This window comes from Temnothorax longispinosus, chromosome 11 (genome assembly GCF_030848805.1).
Source record: "Temnothorax longispinosus isolate EJ_2023e chromosome 11, Tlon_JGU_v1, whole genome shotgun sequence".
Classification (NCBI taxonomy): Eukaryota; Metazoa; Arthropoda; class Insecta; order Hymenoptera; family Formicidae; genus Temnothorax; species Temnothorax longispinosus.
This window is the reverse complement of record NC_092368.1, coordinates 5,238,277-5,259,076: the sequence shown is the minus strand read 5'-3', so window position 1 is coordinate 5,259,076 and position 20,800 is coordinate 5,238,277. Positions and strand designations below refer to the sequence as shown.

Here is a 20,800-nt window from a genome sequence, read left to right as displayed (position 1 = left end):
ATGATGTATGTCATCGATTTATCGTTATATCTAAAGATTTCGCCAGATATATTCTCTCATGCTAAACTGAAGTGAATTACATCATAGACATAAGGAGCACAAAAAACTAGGACGATTTTTTAAAATATACCATGTTTGTTCAATGAATGTTGCGAATATAGATTAATGATTTTCTTGTTAAACGAAATAATTCGAAAGCAGATAACTAAACATTCATTTTTAACTATTTTCGCGTACTAAAATTGAGCCGATGTCGGATATTTATTTTAAATTATCCTCACAGATGACTTGTTTAACGGGATGTCGGGATAAATAAATTTACTTTACAGCGTGAATAATTTGATAGAAAAGTGATACATTATTGCTTTTGTGCCAATTAAATCATTCAACTTTGTCACGCCGTAATTTCCTCGCGAACGACATCGTTCCGCGGATCGTGGTTCGACACGAGGGCAAGCGGGGAATTCTCTCATTCGTGAAAAACCGTAATAGCGCGGACAGGTGTTACGTTTACGTGTGACTCGAATTGCCGCAGGACGAGAGAGAGAGAGAGAGAGAGAGAGCAGAAATTTTCTCGTTCATTCGTTCGTTCGCGAGGCTCGTAATAGCGCGAGCAGGTGTCGTATTATACGCTCCTGTGTCTATCGCCCACCCTTAAGGCATCGTGACTTCGCTCAGTAAGGGCGAGACTATTACTACGCAGGGTTGGATTGGATACGGGGGGAAAAAACCCCCCGGCTTCTCCAGGACATTAGATGATCGCGCTCGTTATTTTTTTCCAACCGAAGCCTTCTCCGCTGTATTATCTTGGCCTACCGCTGACGCTTCGTCCCTCTCTTTCTCTCCTTCGTCTCCCTTCGGAGGTACCTCGTAAGACAGATGACCTGGTCATTTCACGCGAGCTACTAAATACAGGGTGTGTCCTATCGATATAACACGGGATACGTAATACCGCGGGAATGCGCGGTAACCATTCATCTCTCTCTCTCTCTCTCTCTACGCGACTCTTGAAACGACTGTTTGAAAGAGAATTCGATTTCGTGCTCTCTCCGAAGTTAACGGGCCACAACGTTTTGCGCATCTCTCCTGCGGTAGATCTTGCACGGCTTGCGAAACTGGCTCACCGGCTCTCCTCACGTCGAACTTCAGAAAGTCATTTAATAATTAATTTCTAATTAATTTCGAGACATTTGCTAATTGACTTCTTACCTCGGTCGAAAAAGCCGATCTTCTCGGGATCAACCTTAGGACTTTTGACGTTGAACATTCCTGGTAATTGAAACTGCGCTAAAATTGCTTCAGATCGGCACCTCGATGGTGCATAAAGCAAAAGTCATTATTATCCATTAGTTTATGCAATCTATATTTGAATTTTCAAGGCTGAGAGTCAGCACACAACTTCGCTCTCGCTCAACTTTCCGCGACAGAAAAGTTGATCCACAAATTTGCCGAGAACATCACGCTCCTCCAAGTTTGATGTAAACTTTATGAAACACCCCGTATACCAGCTAGATCCCGGTGCCTCCAATTTGTTTTCTCATGAATACTTTCCTCCGATCCTGGCGACGACGGCGTGAATGCACCGCTTGCGCAGTCGCACTCGCAATAAATACAGACAGTCGTCAGGAATGTCTGTGGATGAGAGTTTTAGGGTAGACCTCGATCACTATCTTAATTTAATTTCCATTAATTTTAATGGACATTTGTACGAAGGAACAAAGACCAGAATTGTAAAAAGGAAGGAATATGAGTTGATAAAATTCACATTTTCTCACAATTTATTAAAGTAATACATTATTACATCAATAATACATAATGAAACAATAATATCATGAATTATAGAAAGGCTTTCGGACTCTTCTCAACCCACGAGCAAAAGTTCTAAAAATTTCGAGAGAAAAGCTGATATATCCAATAGCGTTACAAAACAAAACGTGAGATCGAATCGCGCTCCTAAATTCCGCATCAAATATATTCTTCATCGCATCACATTTCTCTCTAATACTACAATTACATAGATTAAAGTTTCAACTGCTTCGCGATCAGTCGCTCGAAATAGAGCGACAGCAATCAATTCTTAACGTTACCGGTCGTTTAATTTAGCTCTAACTGGCGTTATTTCGCGATGTCAAAGTCAAGCGAGCAGCTAATGGGACATCGAGCATCAAAATACAAAGGAGCCAAACGACGATCCGCCTCGACGTTTCGCGTCGAGGGAAAGCTCGCGTTGAATCTCGCAGCAAGATAACGGGGGTATATATGTACGTCGTCGGTCAATTCCGGGACACCCTATGGCGCACCCCACGCACGGACAGCCCTGCGCGGCAGCGCGCTCGGCACGTTCTCCGCCACCGCCGCCGCCTCCACCACCACCGCCACCACCGTCGGCATAGGGGGTTGTACATCGCGCGGGCATCGAAACGCGTCGAAACGCGAGGCGGCCGGATCGGACTGACACGCGAATCGATCGGCACCCCGTCTCTCGCGCGCGTCGTCGTCCTCTCTCTCTCGCGCGCGGCGGGTTATAGCGGCGTGCCCGCGCGACGAGGAAGCGTGCAGCGCAGCGCAGCGCGTCGCACGCGACAGCACGCGTCGCGGAGAACGAGGTGTTTCGCCGTCGGGTACGAGGGTGTGCGAGGTAGATCGTGGGAGCGAGAAGCGCGGCTGCTCCTGCTCGCAACACCGGCTGAAGCCGTCGCGCCGCGCCTCGCGCCTGAAGGCGAGAAATTTCGTGAGAAATTCAGCCGGTGTCGTCGACCCGCCACTGCCACCGCCGCCGCCACCGCCGTCGCCGGCCCGCGATCGGACCGCGATCGTTATCGAGATTTTCCCGCTGCGAGTGAGTGCGAGATCGCCTGGGGAAGAGCGTGAGAAACGGCAATTCGCCGATGGGAACGTCGAGATTCAGCGTCGGTAGCCGGCCCGGTTAAAACGAGATGAACGATTCGCCCCGAGGTGCGCGTGTGTGATCGGTACTTCCATTGACTGATTTTAAAAAAGGGGTAATCCCTCACAGGAGCACGGAAGTTGGGACTGGAATTTTTTGGAGGGGAAAACTTGCGAGCGCGATCGGCCGTGCGCGATTGTCCGGTATCTGCTGCGAAAGAAATCGTTGGGCTCTTGTCAATTACCGTTGTCGAGGGGCAAGACGGAAAGAAGCTGGAAAAGTGAAACCCCCAAATTGGTCCTAAATTAGCCGTTGAATCTTTGAGAGAGGTTCAACAAAAGCGGGGAAAGGGCAGAGAAACGAGAACGATCGTGTATGACTAACTACTGATGCGGTGAAATTTTCACTGTCAAGAATAAAGCAGAACGATTCGCGTCAATGAAAAACGGAACCGTTGTCGAAAAATAGAGTCGATTAACTCGAGAGCGAATTTCGCGAATCCACCTCGTCGGTTTCGACGATTTTGCCGTTTTTTACATGTGTTTTATATCGTCGTTTTTTTTACGGGCGATAGCACCCCTATACATCTTACATTTTTTACGGTCTTTTCTTCGCGGAAAAAGGAAATCCACGAAATAATACGAGGGGGAATGATCGATCACGGCGGAAATTGAGGACCGGTGGAGCAACAACGGAATTATCGTGCGTGTGTCGAAGTGCACGCCTCGTGCAGCGCGGGTCGGCCGATCTGTCATCGCCATTGTCGAATCGCCTAACGGCGGCCCTAAGCCCCCGCAGGGAGGCAGCCCCAGAGAAGGACGATAATCCCCGCGGAGAAAGGCGGTGCTTCGTCAGGACGCGTTGCGCCATTTCAGGTGCGAGCCTCGAGCCTTCCGCTCGAGTGCTTCAGCGTGCCTCGGCTGCTTTAGGCGAGAGAGAGAGAGAGCTTGCTTTCTCTCTCGCGAATCACGCGGCAAAAGAAAGCGTTCAACAGACATCAAAAGACCCGGTGATTAATGAACGCGGGTAATTAAGAAACATTAAGGAGAAGGCTGCCGAAGGACTCTCCTCGAGATCCTCGTACTATTCGGAGAGAGCGTGTCGCCCTCCCCTTTCCCCTCCCGCCCCCGCTGCGCCCACCACCTCGAGAGGATCCTCGCCGGAGGACATCGCCGCGGGGTTGACGGTGGGAGGAGGCCGTCTACCTTCGAGGTAAGAAAGAGAAAGAGAGAGAGACAGAGAGAGAGGGAGGGCAGGAGAGAGGAAAGGAGAGAGAGAAAGAAGAGGGGTGGGAGGCCTTTAGGGGTGGAAAATCGTTGGAGAATACCGTCGCGGTGAAATCACTCCTCTCGAACGCTCGCGAGACGATCAGACCGCGAAGCATCCCCCGCCGGGGGCCCGTCCTGCTCCCTTGCCTGCCTTTCGCCCCCCCTTCGCCCTCTCGCCGCTTGGCTGGAAGTGGTGGAAGTGGATGTCTGATCTCGGACGGAATGACAATAAGACTCTCCTTTGATTAATCGACGGAACAGACAGAAAGAGAGAGGTAGAGACGGAGAAAGAGAGGGGGTATAAGTGAGAGAAAGAGAGGGAATTAGTCCTCTCGCGAGACGACGGATTGTTTTGCAAGTGCTAAGAAGTTCCGGCTGTTAACACAGAACTGACTAAATATAACTCGAATCGAGTAACTTGGACATAAATCTACCGACTCGAAACCAAACGATAATTTGAATAGCGCCGCGCATTGAGACGTCACGTCTCCCCATTAAGGCTGACAAGATTGTTAAAATGTATTAACACACCAACCCTCTCTCGCGATAACAAGAAGGTATTCCCCGGTATCGACCTGTGGATCGTCCGGAACGTTTCAACGTGATAAGATACGTGTCGGAGTGTAACGAGTGCAACGATTAATCAAGTGATTAACGATTGTCCCTCCCCGACTTAAAGGATAAAGTTGCTCGACTAATCCTTTCGTTGCATCCGGCCGTCGAGGAACTTTCCAGACATAGAGCAGCGCGCGCGAGGGGCAAGGCGCGCGACAATAACGCGAATGAATTTGGGAGGAGACGGGATAAGTAGAGTGGATCGAAATTAGAATCGTGTGCAGCCCAGTGGAAGAGGGTCGGCGCTTGATCAGGCGGACCGGCCGACCCAAGCCAAGCTCACAAGCTGCGCTACCGAAAAGAACTCATTTACTTAAAGAGATCGTTCGCATTACGGCCCCTCCGTCTCTGTAAAATTGTGTGTTACACAAGTCGCGGAGAATGATTGGACGAGGCGCGTCTCTATCCGCGAAACGCGACAATAAGACGTACACGCGACGCGTTAACAGTAAAATAATTTGTAATAATCGATCATAAAGCGACGAGAAATATCGACGGAATTCCGATGCCGGCCGGATGTTTTCAAATGTCCATCTTTATTTGAGCCGGCGACAGGCGTCAATTTGAACGGTGAGTAATCTACGCCTCCATGCATCTTCCTGGACGAGTGACGAATGCGCCGGGACGTAATCGACAACGATAAGCGAATACGTTAACAAATCGCAGTGTGGACAACGGGAGAATTTGCGCGATCGGGAAAGGACGGTACAGTAAGGTGGGCTGCGTGATGAAATCCTATTATCGACGAAGAAGAGTTTGATGGGCATGAGAAAAATAATGGTAATGTAGCAGCTGCAGCAAGAGAGCAATTGTACACCCTTAAATCCGAGGACAATAACGTTAAGTGGAGGGTAATCAAAGGCAACCAAGTGAAAACAACGAGTAACAACCGCTGTTGAACTCGATATCGCGACGTAATAAAAAAAGACGACGATATATTTTAGCAACGGATCGATCGGGGAAAGGATAAAAATAGTGACAGTAATAGGCGCGAGAACGTTATCCTGAAATATTAAGTCGATGCAAAAGGTTTGTCCGTATATGACTTCTTATTTGTCTCTAGACATTATTTCTGACATTCTTTATTGTCGATTTTGTCAATCTTAATAATTGCACGAAAATTCTCAAAAATTTGCAAGTTTAAGTATTATTTGTAAAAATTGGTAAAAATAAATTTTACGAAGGACTTTGCTTACCAACAAAATTTTACTATTTAAAAACATTTCTTTCTTACTTATTAACGCGCAAAATTTGATACAATTAATATAACAATTTAAAGAATAGCGCAATATGTATTTTGACATTCTGAAGTAACAACGAAAGGCCCGGCAATCCTTTTGCACTGATTTAGCAGTGATATACAGTACAACGAGACTCGGACTACAGTCCTTATAAAGGGCACAGTGAAGGCAGTGCGGATTTGTCAGCCAGGCACTTCGATGCGCCTCGACAGCGGACGAGCTTCGAGCTTGAAGGATCCACGCGCGAGTCGGTGAGTCGGTGTCCTCTGCGTGTTCGTCGTCCCTGCACGCGCGCGGCCGGGACATAAGGAGCCGGCGGGGGCAGGTCCTTCCCGGTGTGGAATGACAATAAGGGGGCGCCGTACCCGCGGGGTGGTATTATGCAGGGGACGACGGATTTGAGCGTGCCACCCAAGTGCCCGGCGAAGGTGTCGCATCCCCTTCGTGGGATGGCACTCGGAACGCTGGCCGAGATAGCGGTGAGACTCGTGATTAGCGGCTACATATTCGCCGTGGTCGTCTACGTGAACGCCAGCGGCAACTGGGATAAGGACGATGACCTAGGTACGGCGGCGGCGAACTCGAGCACGAACCGGTCGCACGAACGATCGAGATTAACCACTTCCCTGACCCGCGCGAGCGATATATACGTATTCCTTTCGAGCGTGTCCCGAAATTACCGCGGTTATCCCCCCTGGACTGGAAATCAATTTTCCCGATATTTTTCATTAACAAAGGAGATACGAGAGGTGTCGTCTCATTGCATTTTCTAAAATTGAAAAGTATAACTTTTTAATTGTGTCACGTTTTCCTGATGGCGACTCGAGCCTCAAAAGTCCGTTAAAGTAACATTCATTTAAAGTTACAACTCGTTATTTACTAACGAGAAATAATGTTTATCGATTCTTCGAACCTTAATTTCTGAAATTGGAGATACGTGTTTAATTTAATTTAGAATGAAAAGTTCTTCAATTGCTAAATTACTCGAAAACTATCGGTACCTCAATATTCTCGTTGGGAAATCGATATTCATAAGTCGGAGGAAATTGTAGCTGAAAAAAACTCATTTTGTGATTTTTGGGCACAAAACGGTCGTTTGTTATTTGTTTCTTTTTTTTTTTAACGAAATGTGAAAATGTGATAAAAAACGAGTAGGTTACAAAAAGAAGCGTATATGTGAGCGCGTATGTGTTTCACACAAAAAATATATTTTATTTCGAGCGTTATTAAAAAAGAGAAGGAAGAGGAGAAAATTGAATAATAAAAAAACAGAAAGGATGTTTTTTTGCGGTCGGTTTCCCGCAAAAATACCTGGGGAAGGAAGTGGTTGTGAAGCTATACGCGCTTAGCGATTCCCGCTGCTTTTCCGTAGATCGTATTATTATTTCGTTGTGCGCGATATATCGCCGAAGATTAACAAAGAAGGAAAATTTTCCTTGATCAGAGCCCCACAATGGGTCCCTTAATTCTGCTGGTAGCTTCGTTTGCCGTGCACACTCAGCATGTCCGGCGCAGAATGGAACTCTATATGGCTTTTGTGCGCAAAATGGAACCCAATACGTATTTCATAAATGCATATTGAAAAGTGGAAAACTGACAAAGTCATGAAATTGAAAACTGTTAGAATCGATATTTACAAAGTTATCATTTTTAAAATAAAACTGGGTCAAAAACGCAAAAGCAAGGCTGAATGTGCTCCCTTAAAACGCGGTGAAATAGTAAATAAGTTGCCTGTTAATGCATATACGGTTAATGCCTTGATGAAAAGTGCGAGGCTTTTACAAGTTTTGAATTTATAATCCATCCCGCTTACAGCTGTTTGAAAATTTTTCACTCAATTTTCAGCTTTTTTTCGTAATTACACGAAAACGGCCATATCTCTTATCTCAAACTTTTATATTCACTGCAGCTATTTTCTAGTTGCACATTCGCGCCTTGTCAGTTTTTTATTTATAATCTTCGAAATGCTTTCCGCATAAAAAATGACACGCGTTTAAATAGATGGAACAGATAATAATCGCGCTGATACGATGCTAAAAAAGATAAATGGCTCGTGGCATGTACATTTTTCATCGGGGCGTCACAAACAAACGTAAAAGCGATATCCTGCCGGAAGAGTTCGTATTCGTGTTACAGACGTCGTTCGATTGATGAAAATTGCGGCATATCGGAAAACGGGAAATCAGACGCGCCAGCTTGTTGCAATACCGGAAATCACTCGGAGCGTGAAACTTGCTCAAAGAAATGTTATGCGCGCCGTAATTATATTTCGCGCTGCCGGATGGAAACTCTCCATTATGCGCGAAAACGAACTTCATTAGTGATATTTTTCAAGCTGCTTTCCCGTCTCTTTATTCGTAAGAAGCAAAGCAGCTTCCTTTTTATATGTCGCGCGCGGCAAAACTCTTTCTCGCGTCAAAATGGAATGTTAAATTGGAGGGAAATGTCTCTTTTAAGATATCTACACATCCTCGAAGCGACTCTATTTCGCGAAACGCGTAATGATATTACTCGCTCGTAGTTCAAGATCCTCACACACAGCTGCGTTACTCCAGGGTAATTTAAAATCACGTCAAACAATGGGAGCAAAAAAAATTTAATCTCAAGTTTTTCGCTGCTAAATCTCGTTTACCTGAATGGCTTGTGAGTTTAGTTTACTTATAATACTTCCTACTAACTTAATAACTTTCTACGTTCTTTCGTGACATAAAAGCTGGCGTTACAGCTCATTTAACTTATTAACCATATAATTAGCAATTCACAAAACGTTGTAAGTTACTAAAACATAATGGTCTTTGAATTTACATTTAAAATTCAAAATTACATAATATTAAATAATACCTCCGTGCATTCGACAGAATTATTAACTCAATTATTAAGCGACCCGTAATGCTTGCCTCTAAAGAAAACAGACGAGGTATTGTAAGTAAAATTATTTAGCATTCAAGTTAATGAGATTTAACCAAGAAAGAAAAGTCGCACTGTTGTTTACAGCAAGCTTCAAAGAAACCATTAAAAATTAGAAACATTGAAAAGATTTCGTGATTTCCCTTCAATCTTAATTTCAACCATTTGAACTATCGATTGAAGAAGATTATTTACAGCACAGAGAAGTTATTTAACCACTAATTACTGTGCAATAATATCCTTTCGTAGATAATCTTTGGCTGTCTTTATCAATCACGTTGAATATGCCACGCAAGTGATATTTTCATCTCGGTTTAAAAAATTTATCTGAACCTTTTTTTTGTGTGCACGCGTTCAATACGTTTAACCCTTAAATGCCCCCTGGGATCCAGCGGACCCCAGACCCTTTACAATGATATATTTTCAAATGTTCTTGCCAAAAATGGAGCTCATGCTCCCATTGATGATAGTTGAGTGATTGACCTACCCGTTTGTACACTTAGCAGTACTCAGTTTACTTAATTTTTTATACTATGTTGAAATTGAGATTTTAACAATATAAGCATTTTATTCTCTTTTCTAAGCCTTGAACAACATTGAAAATAATTTTCATAACTAAAGATAAAAAAATCAATGAGTAAGGAGACATTTTTCATGCTGGGGTCTTTTAGACCCCTCATGTCATTTACGAGATTCTTGAGAGGTGTGGCATTTAAGGGTTAATAAATAAACCCGCTAATAATAATAAGTGCATGGTAAAATAAATGTTGCGTTTGATAGATACGCTTGCTGCTTTATTTAATTAAATTTAATTTAATTCAGCTATATATAAACCGCGATAAGACACGCTAGCGTCACGAAGTCATTTCGCCGGCAATTAACGCGTTAACCACCTTTCTTCAACGTGTCTCCAGTGTCCACGTCTAAGGTCAGCGCCGTACTTGGCCGTACCGCCACTTTGCCTTGCGACATTGAGCCGTCCACGCGAGAGGATCGCGTCTACATGGTCCTTTGGTTCCGCGATTACGCGGTGAAGCCCATATACAGGTAAGCGCAGCTGGGCCATCACCGAGGAAAGCTTTTGAAGAGAGAGGAGGGCTCCTCAGGCCTCGAAAACACGTTAGAAAGAAAGAAAAGAAAATTCAGAATTATTCGCGAATTACTTAGAGAAGTGGGGATGAAATGTTACGCAGTTTCGATGTGCGGGGACGGGCGTTCAACAAGGCCCTGAACTGGTCGGACAGCACCGCCGTGGGACCCAGGGCCTACTTCATCACCGTGACGAAGCCGGCCGCGCTCTCGTTGGAGGCGGTCCAGCTGGACGACGAGGGGATCTACAGATGCCGGGTGGACTTCAAGAACTCGCCGACCAAGAACTTCCAAGTGAATCTCACGGTGATCGGTGAGGAAACTCATTACCGTAACGACCGCGTAACACCGCGCGCGCTCCCGGTATGATTAACTGCGGCCCCGCGGTAACGCGTAAAACGCCCCCGTTAGTCCCGCGCTAACATCAGAAGAAGAAGGAGAGCGAGCGGAATTAGCTGCAGTTAACGTCGGCCGATATGCAGGGTCTTTTTTCATCTCGGCGCAAAGTTAAACTTGCCGGAACAATCTCCGTCCCGTCTCGCGCGGTTTCGCTAATTGAAGGGCCCGCCGCTGCGGCAGTCTAACCCACTTTCCTTCGAAGTTCCACGGGGAGGGGAGGGCAAGGGAGGGTCAGGGGAGAGGGAAGGGAGAGGATGAAGTGAAGGAAGCAGGGGATGAATTAATCGAAATTTCATTTTTGCAAGTTTAAAATTAACTTTCGCGAGCTCTCCTTAAAAAGTCGGACTAGACCGACCGGGTCATTATCCGTCAATTATGGAAAGCGAACCGCCGGTTCGCGGAATTGTTCGCAGTGCCGCCGCACCAGCTACTCATTTACGACAGTTCCGGGGTGCAGGTGGAGAGCGTCGCCGGGCCGTTTCAGGTCGGCGTGGAGTTCGGTCTGTCCTGCGAAGTGAGGGGAGGTGAGCACACTGAATCCGTATTCCGATTCGTCTCTTTGTGATTTCTGTCCTTTAGGATAAATTTCGTGCAAACACGACGAGGCTTTACGAGCCCTTATCTGTGCCTTGAACTTCCGCTCGCGGTTATTTACATTATACGCTCTCGGTTTTGCGCTTGTGCATATTTGACATCCCGCTATGAAAATGGTAAATCAACGTTATCGTCGCGGTTAATTATAATTTGGGACACGCAGTGTCCGCGCGTATCGAAATTTCTTTATAATCCCTCTTTACAATTAACATAATTAAATGACAGAGGACGGGAAGTGAGATACGGTATTTCGCAGATAAAGCCAAATTTCTCGTCGTATATACAGTTTAAAAGTTGGCGATGAATTTATCATTACATGTGTATATATACGGGTAATATAACCACGCGTTCTCGAGCTTGTAACATTTTATCCGTTAATTCCTCTCCCTGAGAGAAATCAGCTTTCTCATTAATATGTTTAGTCGAGATACGAATCTCGGCGAGAGAGCGACAAATTACCCGACCGGGGGCCCCTCTTTACGCGCGTATAAATCCCAGCGTGACCCCCGCCCCCCTCACAAGATCGCGTGAACAAATAAAAAGCGTGGAGATACCGCGGGGGTTATCGTTAGCAATTAAATACGAGCCCGGCCTCCAAGTGGCCGGGTATTACGCGGGCGCGCCCGATCGGAGACACCCGGTATTAAGGGTAATTATGGCCCCGGTGATTTGTCTGCTGTCACGCGAGACTGATCGACGACGAGGCGAGCGGGTGGAAAAGAGGGTAGAGGGGGGGAGTTAATTAGCCGCGTATAATTTCCGTGCTTTCCGCGCGCGCGAAGGGAAACCCACGCCGGTGGTGAGCTGGCTGGTGAACGGCAAGGAGGTGGACGGCAGACTCGAGGAGTTCGGCCAGAACATCGTCGTCAGCAAATTGACGGTGCCGCAGCTGCGCCGGGAACACCGCAACACCACGTACAAATGCCAGGCGGCCAATACGCATCTCATCCCGCCGCTGGAGAAGACCGTGATCCTCGACGTTTATCGTGAGTACCTTTTTTTACCCGATCCCACCTGGCCGAAAGAAAATTTCCGTCTCCAGAAACCCTTTTTCTTCGGCAGCGCTTGATCTCTCTCTGGTTCTAGCCAACAGCGCACGCGGCGTGAAAATTTGTGGGAATTTACATTTTTTTTTCACGTGTGATAATTTTTCGTGCAAAAGCAAATGAGTTTTAAAGCTGCCAAACGGCGAAATGTTTATACAAAAAGAGCGAGTGTCATCCAAAAGAGTTAAGCGTGTCGTCCCGTTTGACACGCGATCAAAGCGTCATGCAGTCGGCCGCATTTCAGAAAGTCGCGCGTGTGTCGTGATCTCAATTAAACGAGGTAACGAGCACATTTGACAAAAATATGGCATTTATTTGCCGCAATATTGGTTGCACAATCTCTAATTACGCTTTTGCAAAGTTAATCAAAATCCCCGCGGCATTCAACCCGTTAATAATTCATATTAGTTTAATTTCAACCGCGGAAAGTAATCCTTTCGCGTTTCTGGTATCGGCTCGATAAATTATTGGCAGGTTTGTTGAAGGTAGAGGAACGGCGACCCTGGTGCGTGGATAACCAATGGCCCGCGCACCGCGAAAATAAATTTAGCTTCCTTTAATTATTCAACTTGAACAAATCTCGAACGAGCGGAATAATCGGCTCATTTTTTTTTCAAACAATTTTATTTATATTAAAAGCGCTGTTTATAATCTTCCAAAATCGATATCGATCGGATTAACGTTAAATGCACTTTATATATAACTGTTTTAATTGAAAATCATCGCCTGCAATCTATAAACGCGATGAGACGTGAAAAAATTTAAAAAGCGATAGTCGTCACACAGAGGTTTAGAATGGACACCAGGGAAGATTTTTGCGTTCTAAGTATTAATTATGAATTCCTACGACCTCGTGACTTTTTGACGCGGATCGTGTTGGAAACTTTTAAGGGAGCATAAAAAGCTATGATATTACCCGCGATATGGAGCGCGCAATAAACGCGATTCCGCCGGTTGGTTCCAGTAAAACCGCTTACCGTGAAGATACTGTCGAAGCTAACGGTCATGGAGACGGAGAAGGACTACTCCATCACCTGCGAGACGGCAGGCTCGCATCCCCGCGCACGCATCACCTGGATCGAGGGAAACGAGACGTTCCGGAACGGCAAGGTCTCGATAACGAAATACTTTTTATGCCACACGTGCATGGAAAGTGCCCCATTACGCACGCTACGCGTGCGTGATAGACCACTTTCCAGGCACTTGCAACATAAAATAGGGTGTGTAAGCCGTGCGTAAAGATGAAAATTCCCGGGAATTTTCATCTTACGGCACTTGTTACACAAATAACTATTTTTAAACGTCGACACTTTTTGACACGTTCCCCCGAATTATCGCCGGTCCCCTGCAACTTTCGAACTGTGCCAGCAGGTAATGGAGAGCGGAAACGCGTCGACGGTGCTGAGTACCCTGATGTTCTCACCCGTCCCCGACGATCACGACAAGATCCTCAAGTGCCGCGGCGAGAACCCGGCCCTGGCGGACGCGTACTTGGAGGACTCCTTCAAGTTGAATGTCGTCTGTAAGTGGCGGGCGCCCGTTTCTTCGGCGCCGCTTTTTATCACGCGACAAATCAGACCTCGATTACCGCGAAATCAATTTGTCGCCGATAACGTCCCGCGAGAAACGTTATATATATCTATAAAATTATATTTTTATATTTTATATCACTATATTTTATGATCGTCTTTTAATAGCAATTCTTTTGGCATTACGGTATACGATATCGTTTATCTGGTGAGAAGCACATCTGCGATGTAGATAGAAATTATTTAAGCCGCAGGATGTCGAGAAGATATCTCGATCAATTGACGTTTATTGGCTGTAACGATATTTCTTCACTGATTAGCAGATAATAATTCAGACTCGGTCGAACGATTTAAAATCTGCACACGATTATGCCACGGTATAAATGGCACTCAACAAGTTTCGCCGTGTTTCTCCCGGTTGGAAATGTGTGAAAATGGAAATCTGTTAAATTGTTAAATCCATTGTACGCGAATAACCGGCATGCCTTATTAATACCTTCTCGCTCTTTCGCGTTTTCCACCGGCTTCAATATTTCACGTCCATTTTCTCGAAACACACCGCAATATTTCATTACGGTCGCGCCACGTGAAACATTGAAGAACCCGAGAAATTCTCCGCTTTCTCTTCCAGTCCCGCCTAAGGTACAGCTGCATCTGGGCAGCACACTGAACGCGGAGAACATAAAGGAGGGCGACGATGTGTACTTCGAATGCAAAGTCCGCGCCAATCCGGAGCATCACAAAATTACTTGGCGCCACAACGTAAGTTCCACCTTCGGCAACGAACCCACTTTAATCCCGGTGTGTTTGCCTCCGCTGAGGCTGCCGTCTCACTTTTAAAATTTCGATCGCTCGAGCTTTGGCTCGAGCCACCAAACAGTTCCCGAGTTTTCTCAAAAACAAAAAAAAAGTTTTAGTGATTAAGCGCGAAAAGCACACACGCGTACCCACACACACACAGCGGTCCGAAAAATACGGGATGCCTGAACTTTACGTTTCCAATCGCACGAGAATGGGTAATGACTTTTTTATTTCGATAAGGATCGGTTCGAGTCACGATACTTTACGACGGAACTTTTAAAGCGTTATCTGAAACTTGCAAGAAAATGTCAGTTTTACGAAAGAAAAAAAAAACAATTTTGCGCGGGAGGAGGGAGGGCAGCTCGGGAAAATTTTCGTCTCTTCATGTCATACATGTGCATTTACTTCTCGGAGCATGGCAAATATCGTGTCGCCTCACGTTTATTGCGTGGATATTTCGCGACACGACTATTCATAAACGGAAATAAACTTGGCATTTTCTTGGAAAATTTCGCCTCTACCGTCTCCGTAAAGCGGGAAATTTGGGAAAGGTGTATCGAAGCTGGGCGCCGCGGAATATACATATGAAATATTTATACGGAGAAAGAGAATCCATTAAAAGGGAATCCCCCGGTAGACGGCGACGAAGACGGGTTCGCGCCGAAGACGAAAAGCTTTACACGCGAAATCTATTTGTCACGTTCCTTTCTTATTACCGAAGAAATATGGCGGAAAAAGCTATCGTTCTGGAATCTCTCAACCTCCGTGTTAAACGCGTTAATCCATCAATGACAGGGCGGCGTGCTGACGCAAAACTATTCCGCCGGTATCATCATGAGCACCCAGAGCCTGGTGCTGCAGGGCATAGGGCGCGACAACGCGGGAAATTACACGTGTCTCGCCAGCAACGATCGCGGGGAGACGACGAGCCCGATTGTGAACCTGAGAGTGCAGTGTAAGTAGATACGACAAGTTCGAATCGATAACAAGGACTTCGGAAAGTGAATGTGTAATCTCGACGCGAGTACCACGCCGGGCGATTCGAGGATGAATCGAATTTCAAATTGAAGGAGATCTCCGCGAATAGGGAAAACATTTGCGCCACAAAAAATTTACAGCACACTTATATTATATTCCATCGCAAATAAATTTAGATCCTTATACACTTGTTGTTTGTGATATAAACAATTATGAATATTAATATGAATAAATATATGCATTTATTTATATCACAAATTAACGGTGCGATCTATATATAAAAGTAAATTATTGGCATGTTTAATTATTAAAAAGGTATTATGGGAGAATTAACCTCCGACCTTTTCACTGCTAAAAGTTACATTTAACGTTGTTTCTATTTCCTCTATATAGTAAACTCCGAAATACGCGTTACACAATATGCCAACCGCGCGTAATTGTGTTCGGGAGCGAAATATCTCGGACGTCAGATATGAGGGATTACATTTTAGAAGCCAATTTATTTTCAACCCTCCCGTCTAAGCCCTACGGCGAACAATATAATTCTCCCGATTAAGGGCGAATAAAACGGCTCTTAAACTCGGCATAATGCCGCTGTCGAAGTTCCGCCGATCAATAGTTAGAGACGTGGAAAAAAAAAAGAAAAAAAAACACAGGAAGAAAAACTCCACATTTTTATCGTCTGTTCGACCAAAGACGCGTGTTCCCTTTTTCCTTTTCTTCCACGTGCGATCCAGTCGCGCCGGTCTGCAAGATGAAGGAGGTGACGATTATCGGGGCCTCGCTGGAGGAATCCGTGAAGGTGCGCTGCGAGGTAGACGCCGATCCGAGCGAGGTGGACTTTGTCTGGGAGTTCAACAACAGCGGCGAGAACTTCGAAGTCGCGCCGGCCAAGTTTGACGGCAACAACGGCACCACGAGCGAGCTCGTCTACACCCCCGAATCCGAGAGGGATTACGGTGCCCTGACCTGTTGGGGTAGGAACGCGATAGGGAAGCAGGAGGCGCCCTGCATTTATCAAGTCATTCCGGCAGGTGATATCTTACACGCTCATATCGAAGGAAGAGAGAGAGAGAGAGAGAGAGAGAGAGAGAGAGAGAGAAAGTGGGAGATAGAAACTTATTCGACGGAAATTTATTCGACTGCATTTCTTCTTTTTTTTCCCACTGCGAGTCATAATCCGGAAGAAATCCACGCTCCGTCCCTCCCGTTTTCCAGGAGACAAACAAACGCGTCGGGGATTCCGTGAAAATATTTAAACACCGTGCGCGTACTGCTGCATCTCGCGTCGAAAACACGTAATATTTAGATGTTCATATTTAGAACTTTACGCGGATATTTACGCTTTCCTTTTTTCTTCCCCATTCGACTCGCTTGCAGCCGGCTTATCGCGCCGTACGTCACAAACTCGAAAATATTTGTTTTATCGTTCATTTTCTGCGAGACGGGCCGTGTCGCGCGGCCGTTCCATCATAGTTTACTTAAATCGTACCGCTTTTGCATCCGAGGGAAATTCAGACGCTCAAGAAAATGAAAAACGCGCTTTAATTATATTTTTCTTTAGTTTCTCTTTTTCTCTATATACCCTACATGTAACTTTTTTCACTTTCTCGATAGTATAGGGATTAGAACGTAAATTCTTCAAATCTCGTCTCTTTCGATTAATACCGAAATTGAATGCGAGAAAAATATGTCTGAGCAGTGAAGCCGAATCCCCTGAACAATTGCACCATCAAGGCGTCGCTCAATCAAAGCTCGGAAATCCTGGAGGTCGAGTGCGTGCCGGGATACGACGGCGGGCTCCACCAGGAGTTCCGGCTGGAGGCTTACGAGGTGCTGACCGGCAACCTCCGGGTGAACGCGTCCAGCGTGTCGGCTGATCTGCCGATCTTCCGGATCGCCGTGGCCGATCTCCTGCCGGCCACGCACTTCTACCTGGTGACCTACGCCGTGAACGCCAAAGGCCGCAGCGAAGTGTCGCTGTTGGAAGACATAATGCTGCGCGATTCCGAGAAGCACACAGGTAGTAATTAAGTTGTAGAAAGGACTTTTCATTCTAATGTTAGAATTGAACTTTCATCTCATGCATGATTTTATCTCATTCCTCTTTTTTGCCTTTTATACTTTATCTATAGATATATTGTCCAGCCATCTATATATATATATATATAATAGGCAATAATAAATGGCAGAAATAGGAACCCTAAAGGAACGGTTCTTCTATATATTCCCAAACGTTGTTCTAATTTCCGGAAAGATCATTCCATTCTGAAGGTTTGTCCTTTTGTAACTGATTCGACTGAGGAACCCGATTTAGAATGTATATTTCAGGTTTTCCCCCGAGAACAAATTAAATCAGATAAAATTGATGATATCCTGTGGAAGACTATCTTAAAAAAGATTCATTGCAAATAATACAATTCGACAGTTAAAATTGAAACGACTAATTCGAAGATTATTTTAATCTCCATTTCCGATATATTGGCATCAATTAATCATTTTGACAAAACCATGACAGAATAGAAATCATGTCCAATGTAATAATAAATCTAAACAATAATTCAGCTGATTCCACAAATTACAGATCCAATGATTAAAAAAATATTCATGTCATGTCTCTTATTTTTAGTTTATTATCTGCTGTACAGGGAAAATCCATAAATGCTCTTTCTGTTTGGTAATAAATCACGTTTCATCTTTATTAGAGATTTGCAATGTATTCGATTCGCTAAACAAAACTACTGTCATGTGTTCTCATTTTACGAATAAAAAAATACCAATTTATTTTTAATTAAAATATCTTCCACATATTAAAATTTTCTGGAAAAGAAGGAGAATATAGTGCCACTCTATATCATAACTCAAGACAACAGCAATTTAACGCAATCGCTGCCGCGCACCATATAATTAACACAATTAACGGTAATTACAATTCGTCTGATTATATTATGATAAAATATATTTTCTAATAACGTTAATTTTATCCTGCCGTGATTAATTGCGATTAATTTTGTGTGTACGACTAACGATCGTCGAATAAAGTCAGCTGAAGCGTAACGAGGGATGAGTTTTTATCACGCGTGATGAAGGCAGCGCGCATAGATCCCCATCGCAGGACGAAATGTATTTTTTTTCTCCCAGACACCGGGGTCAGCATGCTGCCGTTGATCCTGCTGCTGGTCGGCTGCCTGCTAGCCTTTGGCGCGACCGTGATCTCCGTGATGCTGATGATGTATCGACGACGCGGCACCACGTCGCCGGTGCACATCGAGCCTTACATGAAGCAGCCGATAATCACGCCGCCGGACTCGAGGAACAATTCGATGCTGGACGTGACCCACGGCGACCACACGTACTTCGTCGAGTACACGCTGAAGCAGGTCACCGATTACGCGCTCAATAATCAACCGGACATCATACAGTCGCCGCAAGGTATCGCCATGATGAAAGATGTCACCTCGCGATCTGACCAAACCCCGATCGATCTAATATTCGTCTAATATCTGTCGCGAGGTAATAGGAAAAGGGAATCGCGTCAACAAAAGTGAGTCGTTTTAAAGATTTATGGAAAGCGGAGATTCGAACGGGCATTCGGGAAGCCTTGTGATTTCTGTCGAACTGTCATTTTCCGATCGTGTTACACGCTATTTTGAGGTCGACACTTCGCACCAAACGTTCCTACCAAATAATAAACTTTTATTTGAGAATACGGCGAAAGATAGATATTTTCAAAAACTATTTGCAGAAAACGAAACTTATAATTTAAAGAGCACTCTTCTCTGCAGAGTACATTTGACGAGATTTTTTTTTTTTTTTTTAGTTACCCCGTCCGGTCTTCGTCCTCAGCGCTTTATTTAAATTGTTCGAGAGCCGTCAATGTAAAGCGGAATAACGTGAATGTTTCAGACCAAGAGAAGATCAAACGCGAGCCACAACTGTTTTTGCCAGTGAGACCGGACACGCTGTTCGCGCCCTATGACATTCACAAGCAGGGACTGCAGACGAACAGATGCAGCGTAAGTCATGCCAAAAAATATACAGCGGTATTTTTTTGAAAAAAAAGACAACGGTTGAAATAACGTAAATAATGCACCGTTGCAGTCTGTATAAATTAATCCGATATCAATTTATGTTCTACTACCGCACCGTATACTCGGGAAAGATCCTACTTTAATTCTTATTCGGGATAATTGCCACGGAGTGATGTACGTGTCTTGATCCTTAACGAATCGCCCCGTATAATGAGTTCTCAAATTATCTCGAAAGAGGGATTAGGATAATTAAGTAAATAATAACGTGAAATGTGCCTTTGACTCTTTCCCCTCGATTCTTCACGTAGATAGGAAGTTTCAATAAGCGCGGCGAGATTCCGAACTCCGATTTGGAAGATTAGAAATTTAATCTGCCGTAGATTGAATTTCTATCGATCGCTTATAAATTAAGCCCGGCTATCTAACCAATCTCAGTTTAGCTGTCGCGCGACCGGCATATAACCGTTATGAATAATATCAATCTTTCCGGAGGTCGGAGAGAAAGCCGAGGAAGCGCGATCGCTACTATACTTTCGATTCCCAATTCTGTTTCTCCGCGCGGCGCGTGGAGAGAGTATTAATTAGATTTAGACCCCGATATCTCCTCTTGACTTAACAGCTGAACCCGTTCTCCGCCAAGTCCTGGGAGCCCATCAGCTTCAAAGCCGATCGCAACCTGATGAAGGAGATCATCATCGCCAATTCCATACCGGGCCCGGAGAGCTGCGTGTAAACTTGATCGCGGGAGTGAATCCGGAGACGCAAATACACATACTTACACACAAGACGATACCACACACACACACACACACACACACATACGTTCACACATCTACACACATCTACACACACACACACACACACACACACACACAGCATATCATAAGGACGATCAATTTCGGAAGCCTGAAAATTGTATCGCGCGCCGTCGCTCGGATGCCACGACGGATACACGCGGATATCAAGGACAAAGTCAACGAATCTCGTGTCTCGCTTGTTAACGCGCGCCGGGGTGACATATCACGATGACGATATCGTAGCAGACATATCAGCATATCGTAGCATATCGTGGCGCGCCACGATCTCTCCCGAGATCGTCGAGAGTCTTAGGATTTTCCCCGCCGATCCAGCGCGAGACCGGGGCGAGGAGTCGCGGAGTCGTCGCGAGACGATTTAGTCGCATAATTTAACCGAACGCTACACGTGGTGTACTATTCCAAGTTTAATATATTTTGTGTCAAGTCTTAAAAGGTCTCGTCATTTCATAGCGCCGTATTATCACGACTGATATATGTATACCTTTCCCCGCTTTCTATTTCAATTCGTCCTCTCATTGCTGAATTAATTTTAAATATCGGGAAGAATCTTGTTATTGTCCTGTATGTGTGCACATTATTTATATATTTTCTGAATTA

At 45.1% G+C, this 20,800-nt stretch overlaps 1 protein-coding gene across 4 annotated transcripts; it reads left to right on the top strand.

Moving 5' to 3' along the window:
• The first annotated feature begins 1,891 nt into the window (after positions 1-1,891).
• Side-iii (sidestep III) lies at positions 1,892-20,635 on the top strand. Of its 4 annotated transcripts, none has more exons than XM_071794275.1 (15): positions 1,892-5,799; positions 6,125-6,575; positions 9,833-9,965; positions 10,112-10,320; positions 10,820-10,930; positions 11,783-11,986; positions 13,011-13,156; positions 13,418-13,568; positions 14,207-14,337; positions 15,172-15,331; positions 16,092-16,388; positions 17,057-17,377; positions 18,496-18,786; positions 19,261-19,370; positions 20,005-20,635. In XM_071794275.1, the coding sequence occupies exons 2-15, from the start codon at positions 6,392-6,394 to the stop codon at positions 20,116-20,118; spliced, it is 2,562 nt and encodes an 853-aa protein (XP_071650376.1). In that variant the 5' UTR covers positions 1,892-5,799; positions 6,125-6,391; the 3' UTR covers positions 20,119-20,635. The 4 variants fall into 4 exon arrangements, with proteins under 4 accessions (XP_071650376.1, XP_071650375.1, XP_071650374.1 ...); XM_071794274.1 differs by having other exon boundaries at positions 6,122-6,575; XM_071794273.1 differs by having other exon boundaries at positions 6,082-6,575.
• Positions 20,636-20,800: the final 165 nt, after the last annotated feature.

Excerpts from the sequence above, each read along its gene's own strand:
- Side-iii (XM_071794275.1), top strand. The coding sequence starts at position 6,392 with ATGCAGGGGACGACGGATTTGAGCGTGCCACCCAAGTGCCCGGCGAAG. Across the intron at positions 6,576-9,832 it reads GGATAAGGACGATGACCTAG|TGTCCACGTCTAAGGTCAGC; the intron begins GTACGGCGGCGG and ends ACGTGTCTCCAG. Across the intron at positions 16,389-17,056 it reads TTATCAAGTCATTCCGGCAG|TGAAGCCGAATCCCCTGAAC; the intron begins GTGATATCTTAC and ends ATGTCTGAGCAG.